We start from the raw sequence: 11125 nt of genomic DNA, 5'->3' as shown, positions 1-11125 counted from the left end.
GAGGTTTCTCATGTTAGGAGAAATGACAACTCTTTAGCTTACTTGTTAGCAAAAGATGCTTTATCCAATTATGATCATATTGTAATATTGGGAGATCTTCCCTCCTGTATTCAGTTGGATTGATTAATGGAATGAGCTTTTTCATCACAAAAATAAAAATAAAAAAAATAAGAGATTTTTATCTCACATTATTCGAGGGGTACGAAAAACTATTACTGAAGGCCAAGCAGCTCCAATAATCGAAACACTGTTCTGAACACTCAACGACTTGTAGTTAGTTAAAGAATGGCACGTCCGAGTAAAAGTGCAGTATGGTCCTCGTCATACAATAGCCTGAAATTGCTCCTGGAAACAAAAGGAATTGGCAATGGAGAGGTTGAGAGCTGTGCGTCGTCTCCTTCATTACTCATCATCGAAGTCCCTCTTTGGTCCTCGATCGAATCCAACTTCCGCAGAGCATCCACTACGTCGCTCTGCCTCGGGTAACGTTCTTTCTCACAATTCTCCCTTCGTTTATCGAATTATATGACGCCATTTTTGTTTCGAGTGCTATATCTTTGTCCGGGTTTTAAAACAGGCGTTTGGTATTGGTGCCCATATATTGCGGATCAAAAGGGGAGATTCGGAGGAACTTTTTGGGGTCCTACTGTGGGGACAGGCCTTGGAAAGACGATCAGAATCCAGAATAGACGCTTTGGTTCATTGGCAGCAACGATTCAGAGGAACCCATCATTTTCGACTCTGAATTCCGATGATATAAGCTATTTTAAGGGCGTCTTAGGCGAGAAAAATGTCATTCAGGATGAGGACTGGCTTCTTTCTGCAAACACGGACTGGATGCGGAAGTACAACGGGTCCAGTAAGCTTCTACTACAACCGAGGAGCACTGAGGAGGTTCTTTCTTTGTCTTTGCATCGCTTAATAAGTTTTTGTTCAATGCTTTTGAAAAACGACTTTTAAGTGAAAAAAAATAAAAAGCAATTCAAATTTAATGAGTCGCAAAAAACTCTTTTTTGGTCTAAACTATTGGCTCAAACAATTCATTTTTTCAAGTTGACGGGGACCTGAACACAGAGATTTTTACCATCTTAATCCACTAAAAGTTAAAGCGTATGAGTTTGATGCAGATGTATCAATCACTCGCATTTGTTATGGCTGATTATTACTACGCATACTTAAACAACCTCGCGTGTTTACTCCAATATGAGATAAATTTATTGGAGTATAAATTATCAAAATAAGAGGTTCTTCCATTTCGTTTGTTATATTATTTCATTTTCCTGTTGCAGGTCTCTCGGGTTCTTAAATACTGTAATTCCAGAAGCTTGGCTGTTGTACCCCAGGGTGGAAATACTGGTCTTGTTGGTGGAAGTGTTCCTGTTTTTGATGAAGTAATGTAATCGTTTTCAATTATTGGTTTCTTGGGCAGGGTTGGACGCTTGGAGTATCATAATTTTGTGACTAGTAGTGAAATAGTTTGAGTGAAGATGCTTTATTGGGTTTTGGGAATGGAGAGAGAAAAAGTTGAATAAAATTTTTATAAAGTTAAAAAATAGTTTGAATATAATTTTTGAATATAATTTTTGTTATGAAGTTTGTAAGTTTTATGTTTGAGAATGAAATTACGATAAGTTTTGAGAATTTTGAGAATTCTTAGTCTCCAAACATGCCTGTAATTTCACTGTCAGTTGGTGGAGATTGGGGTTATGCCTATTACCTTTATTAGCTCCATGAATATCGTCTTCTTTCCCATTCATTATCTGACTGAATAGCTTTTTCTGCGACACTTGTACAGGTGATTATTAATATGGGTTCAATGAATAACGTCGTATCTTTTGACGAGGTAGATATTTCAGAACATTACAGTGTTCTTGTTTTAAGGGATTTCTCCTACTTATGTGTTCATTGAGTTGTGTTATTAAATTGATTTTGGCTTATTTTAAATTCTAAAGTGGTTTCTTCTCTATTGTTCAGTTCTTAAGATATAGCAGTAAGCACAATAATTGCTCACCTTTCTCTCCAACAGCTGGACCTTGTCTTACTGGCTCTCCTTATAGCTTATTCTCCTTGAATGAAATTTGGAAATCCTAAAGTTAGGGATTTAAAAGCTGACTGATTTAACTATCCAGTTCTTAATGACCCAGTAATTATTTTAGTTTTAGATGCATTTTTTGGGTCATTTAGATTTTTTTTGGAGGGGGTTGGGAGAAAGCCCTCTTTCTCACTCAATTTGTGTGAGTGATTAATGATAGATTGCCCTTTGCACCTTTTTTAGGTCAGTGGTATATTGGTATGTGAAGCAGGGTGCATTTTGGAAAACCTGATTTCTTTTCTGGACAACCAGGGGTAATTTTCTGTTAAACCATCAGTTACCTTTCCTCATGAGATATGTAATTTGTTTCGGTTACATAAATAAAAGGTTCAAATTTCATAGAACCATAGTTTTAAGAGCAGTACCGCATGTATAATTGTGTCACATTGTTGAATTGTTGGTTTGTGTCTCGGCTCTTTGCCAATTTACATTATACAAAATGGGAATTTGGCATGTTTGCTCTTTTCGTATTTAAGTAGTTCATGCTTCCATTCAGATTTATTATGCCACTGGACTTGGGTGCAAAAGGAAGCTGCCAGATTGGTGGAAATGTTTCAACTAATGCTGGTGGTTTGCGTCTTGTCCGTTATGGATCTCTTCATGGAAATGTACTTGGTGAGGCTAATTGCCTGTTAAACTTTTACACAAAGTGTCCTATTTTATGCTTCAAGGTCCATATATGTATATATATTTCATTAAATATGCAAGTGGCTAGTTATCAATTAATTCATCCTATATTTTTTCATTTAATATGCACGTGGCTAGTTATCAATTAAAACATAGGATGAATGCATTAAATCTTTCTTAATCATATTTTACACATATGATTGGGGGATGAGTTCAAGTTTCATTGGGTTAATTGGCCCATGGTTTGTACCCCTACTTCTGGGGGAGGTCTGGGGTTTCGACACTTGACGAAATTTAATCAAGCTCTATTGGGTAAATGGCTGTGGAGGTACCAAACCGAAAGGGGCGCTCTATGGAAGTTGGTTATAGACTCAAAATTTGGAGAGGCTTGGGAAGGTTGGTGTTCGAATGAGGTACGAGGAACATATGGAGTGGGGCCATGGAAATATATAAGGGGACATTGGGAGACCTTTAGAGGACATGAACATATTGTCGTGGGTGATGGTTCTCGTGTAAGATTTTGGTATGATCATTGGTGTGGTGATCATAGCCTACAAGATACATTTCTTGCTATTTTCGAGCTTGCAAGAGAGAAGGATGCTGCGATTGCCGATCTTTTGGTCCTTTCAAATGGACCCCCTCAATGGAATATTGATTTCAGTAGCCTAAGATTGGGAGGTGGAGATTATCTTAGAGTTCTTTGCAACATTGTATTTAGTAAGTACGCCAAGGGGCACCGGGGACAAGATGCACTGGAATCACACTAAGAAAGGAAACATCTCTGTTAGATCCTTTTACCAAGCTCTAACGAATCCTGGATTGACCATGTTCCCGTGGAAGAGTATATGGCAGACGAAATCTCCTTCAAAAACGGTTTTCTTTGTTTGGACAAGATCCTGACTACAGATAACATGAGGAAACGCACGGTAATTGTGCTAGATTGGTGTTGTATGTGTAAGAAACAGGGGGAATCGGTAGATCATTTGCTTCTACACTGCGAGGTGGCCAGGGGAATGAGGGATTATTTTTTCACGAGAGTAGGTTTGTCATGGGTCATGCCTTTTCGATTGGTGGACTTTCTTGCTAGTTGGCGAGGCATTCAAGATAACTCACAGGTGGCGGCTATTTGGCGTATGGTTCCTATCTGTACGTGTTGGTGTATCTGGAGGGAAAGAAATGCAAGAAGTTTTGAAGATTGTGAGAGAACAATGGATGAACTAAAAATTTTCTTTTTTAAGTCTTTGCTTTTATGGGCAGGAACCATTGTTTGTTAACGGTCTCAATGTTCTTCTTTCGTCTGTAAACCCTAACTAGATTACTTCTCTTGTATACTACCTGTATACTTGGGATTTTCTATTAATAAAATTTCTATGATTACCTATCAAAAAAATATTTTACACATATGTTACAGGTATTGAAGTTGTTTTAGCAAACGGTGATGTGCTTGACATGCTTGGGACTCTAAGGAAAGATAATACAGGGTATGATCTAAAGCATTTATTTATAGGTATGTATTAAACACTTTAAACTGCACTGATACCTTTAATATAAAGAACTATAGCTTTGATTGCATGATGCAAGTGCTTGGACGTTTGCTATTATCATTGTAGGAAGTGAAGGATCCTTGGGAATTATAACCAAGGTTTCCATTCTTACTCCTCCAAAACTATCTTCAGTGAATCTTGCTTTTCTTGCATGTAAAGACTATTCCAGCTGCCAGGTATGACTATTTCAGCACAATACTTGAAACATAAGTTTGATGCTGTAAACAGTATTTCCCACAATTATGTGCCAAAATGCATCACACACAATATTACAATTTTATTCTCTCTCTGTTCTACTGAAACTAGACTGTGGTGACCTTATAATCTGGAGAAGAAAAGAATCCTGAGATTAAGAAAAGTAACCTTTTATTCATCCAGGGCAAGAAGATTATTACATAAGGTTAAATCAAATAGATCCTGGTTATATAAATCTGAAATTATGAACTTCTCCTTACTGTTACCTCCACCATTAGAAAGAGAAAGAAAATGAATTCATTCTCACATCATGTTGAATCTGAAAAGTGGTAATTTTATGACACAGCATACCAGAACTCCTACTGGTATGCTCAAGTTGCTCCAAAAAGGATAAAAAAAAAAAAAAAGGTGTTCAGTGTTCACTTTAAATCTTTGCTTATAACAATTTTTGGGTCTAGAGCTTTACATGTAATGCCTCAATGGAAGGCCCAAGCCACATGGCCTATACTCTAAAAGGATTAGTCAATGATACAATTGGAGTCTCATTGGAACATTATAAAGAGTAAGAACTTCTCATTCCTAAGCAAATGTGGGATCCCATACACCACCTACCCTTATCACTTATCAGAATGGGGTATCGCATTACACCAATGGATTTCCTGTAGTTTAGTAGTTATATTGATCTCTCTCGTTTATGTTTTCTTGAATGATCAAGGTTTAGCTAGGAAAATCTAGATTTTGACCTTTTTCCCTAACTGTTTGTCAGAAACTTCTACTGGAAGCAAAGAGGAGACTTGGGGAGGTTCTATCTGCATTTGAATTTTTGGATAATCAGTCACTGGATCTGGTACTCATTCTGGAATTGGTGTAATTGATGAGATTTTTTTTCGCTTATCTATAGTTTCTACGTATGTAATTTTAATGGTCAATTTCAGTGTGTACTTTTATGAATGTTTGATGTATATGTGACCGTCTATAATTAGAGTTTTCAAATTTTGTGGGGTTGTTTGTGTTCTTATTTATTCTACTTGTAGTCAATGAAATCATTTTTCACTTTGGTAGGCAAGGTTAGAACTTGATTCATATGTGCAGTATTGTAATGTGTGAAATTCGGAGGTAACAGCTTTATAATTGTCAATTGTAAATTTACAAATTCTTTTAATAAATTCTTCATTAATTAGCAAGTGGTCAATGAACAAACTTAGAATGTTTTTCTTTAATACTTTATTTCATTGATGGATTGTAATAGACTTCAATGGCATGAATATTCATGACTTCTTTGTATCCCTAGCCTACTAAGTACGTGTTGCTCTTGTATTCACCCCATGTACTTGGCTATGCCTATTTTCTATCATCAATAAAATTATTATTTACTGATAAAAAAAAAAAAGAAATCTTCTCACGTCAAGAAAATGGTCCTGAAGAATTTCTTGTATATTTGAAGAAAAAATGGGTGGCATTTTCTGTTTTATCATTGCATACTTTGAGGCATACTCATTGTATTTTATGTAACAGGTTCTGAATCATTTGGAAGGTGTTAGGAATCCATTACCTCCCTCAGTGCACAACTTCTATGTTCTGATTGAGACAACTGGCAGTGATGAATCTTATGACAAGTATGGTCCTTGCCTATTTGATTATTAAGTGCTTTTATTCGTAACAAATCTCTCTCTCTCTCTCTCTCTCTCTGTCTCTCTCTCTCCATGAGGGCAAGAGAAAAGAAAGTCGTCTTGAACTTTAGTTCTAATTGGCCCCTATTGATTTGCTGATATGATGGCTGGTCTTTTAGCATTTCTCCTTCCAAACTTCCAGCACTGGGCAGGTATCAGACTCTGTGCATTGTGTAACCACTTAGCAGAGTCCGGCATTTTTAATAAACAGTTGCTACCCCCTCGTATCGATAAATAAAGCGAGTGCACGGGAAAAGAACGAGAAATGGGTCAATTTATTCTATTACTGAAGCAATCCAAACATTATTGTGAAATTCCAGAAATGTTCACAAACCACATCTAGAGTGTAATTGCTGTTCCAACTCTGGTTGTGACTCCTCATTTTCTACATAAAACTTACTGAAAGCTTGTGTGAAATGTGGTTTCTAACTGCAGACCTTAGGAGAAAGTGGAAGTGATTCTGTTTTTCACAAGTTTCATGAAAAATCACCTCAGATGAAGTTGCAGGGATTCCGACGTGGAATTCTCCAACACAAACCTCATCATATGCTTAAATCAAGTTACAGATTCTCAAACTAACAATTTCCCCATTACTTTTGTTTTAACAGCTGTCTACACTTTTTACAATATGATCTGATTTTCAGTTGGTTGCTTTATGGATGCCAATGGCATCCTTGGCTTGTGATATCTAATTTATGCGTGGTTATATTTTTAGAATGTAATTTTATTCTTAAATGTCTTCACAAAATTGTTCACGTGTTCCCATTTTTTGGGGGAAGTGATGGCATCTTCATCTTTCTAAGATCCTATACTTTTATTTAAACATATCCAGAGAAAAGCTTGAAGCTTTCCTACTTCGCTCCATGGAAGGTGGTTTGATTTCCGATGGTGTTCTTGCACAAGACATAAACCAAGCTTCATCATTTTGGCGTATACGTGAGGTGAACATTCTTTTTTTATGTTCATTGAGTTTCTTGATACATTACCTTATGTTCACACTGTCCTAGATATCTTTTGGAAGCACATCTAACGTAGTTGTCTTTTAAAGATGTTATAACGACGTGCTCAGTGGAATTTTTTTCCTAATGATTGTAGGGTGTACCAGAGGCACTCATGAAAGCAGGAGCTATTTACAAATATGATTTGTCATTACCTGTAGAAAAGATGTACAATCTTGTCGAGGAAATGCGAATAAGGCTTGGTAAGACAACTTTTTAATGTCTAAGTGAGTTTTGAGATATTGTTTTCTTTCTTGTTTCGGTGGCAAGATGTGTATCCCACCTTCAGTGATTGGGTAAGTAAGATAGGGTGTGGATTTCGACCTTCAGGGTTTCCCGTGCAGTAGTGGCCAGTTTCAAAATATTAATTTGAATAGTGGAAACATACATTGTACGTGCCCTTAACTTGTTGAGTGTGACCAGTTTCTAATTTGTCAACATATATTCCTGCAAAAGCTCTACTATTTCTTTGGAATAAAAAATTGTTTATGTCGGTGGTATCATGACCTTTCATGTCACAGAACAGGTATGTATTATTAGTCTTAGAGCTGGTTTGGATTCAGAGATGATATGAGATAGTTTTAGATGAAAGATGAAAGTTAAAAAAAAATATTGTTAGAATGTTATTTTTTAATATTATTATTGTTTTGGGATTTGAAAAAGTTGAATTGAGATTTGAAAAAGTTGAATTGTTTATTATATTTTGTGTGGGAATTTGTGAAAATTGTAATGATTAGATGATATGAGATAAAACACTTTCTGAATCCAAACGGGGCCTAAAACCCCAGTTTCTTAATATATTTATTGTCATTTTACTTTTAGGTGATTCATCTAAAGTAATTGGATATGGTCACCTTGGAGATGGAAATTTACATCTTAATATTTCAACCCCACAGTATGACGATATGGTAATTTCCTTCGGCATACTTCAAAAGGTTGCTTATGTAATACATGTTTTAATATTGATATAGTCAGTAAGTTGCAGATTTTAGCTCAAATTGAGCCCTTTGTCTATGAATGGACATCCAAGCACCGTGGGAGTATTAGTGCAGAGCATGGCTTGGGACTGATGAAAGCTAATAAGATTTTCTACAGCAAATCACGCGAAAGTGTGAGCATTTTGTGAAAAGCTAAACATCTAAGATGATTATCTTCTTTTAACACGCGAATGTCTAGTCACTTTATAGAGATGCATGAAAGACGAATCTGTTTGGACAGGTGCAACTAATGGCTTCCATCAAGAAGTTGATGGACCCCAATGGGATACTGAACCCATATAAAGTTCTTCCGCACTCCCTTTCTTACAGCTGAGGTAGGGACTTGATCTATGATGCTTTTTTCCTCATCCTAGATTATCACACTTTATTGTTTCGATTTTTAGCTCCTGAAGAGCAATTTCAAAGTTGCATATTAAAAAAAGGAGTAATTGCATGGCTTGCTTCTGAAATTTAGAAGGTAGTTGGGGAATGAACAACAGCCTTGTGAATTAAGCCAGTTTTACCTGAAATGAGGGACCGGCTTTCCTGGGTAAAGAGGGATAACATTGTTTAATATTCCTTTAAGAAACCTCATGTCACAAATCAATCAATATCAAGGTGCAGATGAGTTATTTTATATCCAGAGTCAAAAACTGCTAAAATCTAATATTTATTGAAAGCTTTTTAAAATTTTATTCTTCAGAGGATTATTACTATTTATGTTAATTTTCAGCTGATGCATGTTCATGTTTTTCTAACGCAGTCGAAAGCTCAATCGACCACACCCTGAGGTAGCCAGCAACATGGTCTGGTCTCAAGTTGGAGCAAGTGGACAGGCCTGAGCTACAGGCTAGTAGGATGCAAGTCTAACTTCGTGGGGGTAAACTACAATTTACAAAAGTTTGAGATGCTCTTTAGTAACAAGCATCTGACTGGAGAAAGAAGTTGTAATACAGATCACTACTGTGGCACTTGACAGATTGCAAACTCCATTCCATGACAATAGGCTGTGTGTGTTAGGGTACCTGAAAGGTACTGAATACTCGATGAATAGAAGCATGACCTATGAATTAGACTAGAATCAGTCACTTTCATGTTTAGATGAAGGCTTCAGTCATTTTAAAATTTCTCTTCCATTTGTTGATGCTCGTATGATATGACTTCTAAGAAAGAACATATAGACCTTGGTGGCTGTTGGTACAGTGGTTTTACATAAACACAACAGCAGAAGTCAATCTCTTCATGTTGCTGTTAAAATCAATGAAAGGTGTTTGGGCGTGGTCTTGTTTTATTGTGCCTACTTTCACGTGTCCATGTTCAGTCATCTTTGTCTCAAAAAACGTTTTTGGTGAAACTTTTCTTGTCCGGACGCCTTTAAGCAAAGATGCACTGCTCAAAGGCATCCGAATTTTGACTGGCAAAAGCAATACTCGGGGAATAACTTTTTTTTTTTCACCAAAATCTTATTTCTATTTGTCTTATGCACGCTACCAGTGCCAGGTCCCCTCCCCCTCTCTCTTTAATAGTCTTTCTTTTATAAAAAGAAAAGAAAAGAATGATATTGCATCAAAGCATTCACATTACGACTTGTTTGTTTTAGCAGATGAGATGAATTGAGATTAAAATAAAAAATTAGATAAAAAATTATTAGATATATTTTCGTAATATTATTTTTAATTTAAAATTTGAAAAAGTTGAATTGTTTATTTTATTTTATGTAAAAATTTGAGAAAATTGTAATGATTAGATGAGATGAGTTAAGAAAAATTATAAAAATAAACGAGACAATAGGGAAAAATATTCTCTTAATTTCTTGAGGAATTTTAAAGTCTTAAGTTGGAGAGAGATAGTCAGGTGAAGTTGCATTTGTTGATGTTCAATAAATACTATATGATCTTACTTTATGTGATTGTCTAATTCATATTTGAGACTCTTCAACAAGAACTCGAGGATATTTTGATTCGCATTCTTGTGAAACTTGTTTCAAAATATTCTTACCTTTAAGATTTTCCAATGGATATGCTTGGGAACATCTCCACTAATCAAGGCTGGAATATGCTTATCTTTAGTGTGGCATGGCCCTCGAATTACATGCCTTAAAAAAGATGCCGAAAAGATAAAGAGAATACTTAGAAAAATCCGAGTTCCTTATTGCATGGTAGCTGGATAACAAAGAAATGCAACACAAAACAATCTTGCACAAAGCAAAAGGGTTCAACAGAGAGTTTCCACCCACCTCTCAAATCTACAGGACTGATACCATACTTGCTTTCCGACTTTGATTTGTCCTTTGCTTAAGCACAACAGTCCAGTTCTTATAAAGTTTATAACCATTTGATCTTCAAAAGGGTCAGGAGGCAGAAAGTTATTTACTCTTATTTATTGATTGAGTTTGAATCTCTTCACTACATTGGTCTCTTAAGAGTTCAAACGAGTAGCGAGTGATCAAGCCTTGTTCGTTTAATTTTTATTTGAACACGAGTCAAGCTCAAATTTCTCATCGAGTTGAAATTTATATGTCACGAACAACTCATTTAATATTTGAGCGAGTTTGGATTTGTTCAAGAGTCGCTTCATTTAGATAAAATAGATTATTTATGTTGTATTTTATTATTTTATCTACAAATTTTGACAGACATTTGAACTTTTGCTAATATTTTATAAAGCTTATGAATACGTATATAGATAATTATATTCATAAAAACTCAAGTAATATTTTTAGTAGTTGGAACATTATTTTTCTGTCCTCTTCAAATATTTAAAATATTAATATTATAAATAAATAATAAGAGCGAAGTTATGCAAGTTTATATGAGCTAAGAGCATCATTATTGGTTTGGGCAAATGTATATTTAAAATTTAGTTAATATCACACTTTTTTACATTTGTCCATTTTATTTAAATTCAATCCCCACATTGGATTAGCCATTCACTCTTTATATAATAATAAAATATTATTAAATTAATAATTTTTTATTTAATTTATTTGTATCACATTTTATAATTCTACCAATTTAATATT

At 35.3% G+C, this 11125-nt stretch overlaps 1 protein-coding gene across 5 annotated transcripts; it reads left to right on the top strand.

Moving 5' to 3' along the window:
- Positions 1-243: 243 nt before the first annotated feature.
- LOC121260341 (D-2-hydroxyglutarate dehydrogenase, mitochondrial) lies at positions 244-9012 on the top strand. Of its 5 annotated transcripts, none has more exons than XR_005939690.1 (17): positions 293-482; positions 578-894; positions 1290-1391; positions 1796-1843; positions 2276-2346; positions 2589-2707; positions 4131-4226; positions 4330-4439; positions 5225-5305; positions 5974-6074; positions 6961-7069; positions 7224-7329; positions 7949-8034; positions 8112-8237; positions 8345-8438; positions 8582-8721; positions 8867-9012. XR_005939690.1 is itself a non-coding variant. In XM_041162177.1 (16 exons), the coding sequence occupies exons 1-15, from the start codon at positions 368-370 to the stop codon at positions 8435-8437; spliced, it is 1680 nt and encodes a 559-aa protein (XP_041018111.1). In that variant the 5' UTR covers positions 244-367; the 3' UTR covers position 8438; positions 8867-9012. The 5 variants fall into 5 exon arrangements, 1 of the variants encoding a protein (XP_041018111.1); XR_005939689.1 differs by having other exon boundaries at positions 8579-8721; XM_041162177.1 differs by lacking the exon at positions 8582-8721 and having other exon boundaries at positions 244-482.
- The last annotated feature ends 2113 nt before the right edge of the window (positions 9013-11125 follow it).

Source organism: Juglans microcarpa x Juglans regia, chromosome 4D (genome assembly GCF_004785595.1).
Source record: "Juglans microcarpa x Juglans regia isolate MS1-56 chromosome 4D, Jm3101_v1.0, whole genome shotgun sequence".
Taxonomy (NCBI): Eukaryota; Viridiplantae; Streptophyta; class Magnoliopsida; order Fagales; family Juglandaceae; genus Juglans; species Juglans microcarpa x Juglans regia.
This window is presented reverse-complemented; position numbering and strand designations above follow the sequence as displayed.

Coding starts and splice junctions, on each gene's coding strand:
- LOC121260341 (XM_041162177.1), top strand. CDS start 368: ATGGAGAGGTTGAGAGCTGTGCGTCGTCTCCTTCATTACTCATCATCG. Junction 2,347..2,588: donor TCTTTTCTGGACAACCAGGG/GTAATTTTCTGT, acceptor GCTTCCATTCAG/ATTTATTATGCCACTGGACT. Junction 4,227..4,329: donor TCTAAAGCATTTATTTATAG/GTATGTATTAAA, acceptor TTATCATTGTAG/GAAGTGAAGGATCCTTGGGA.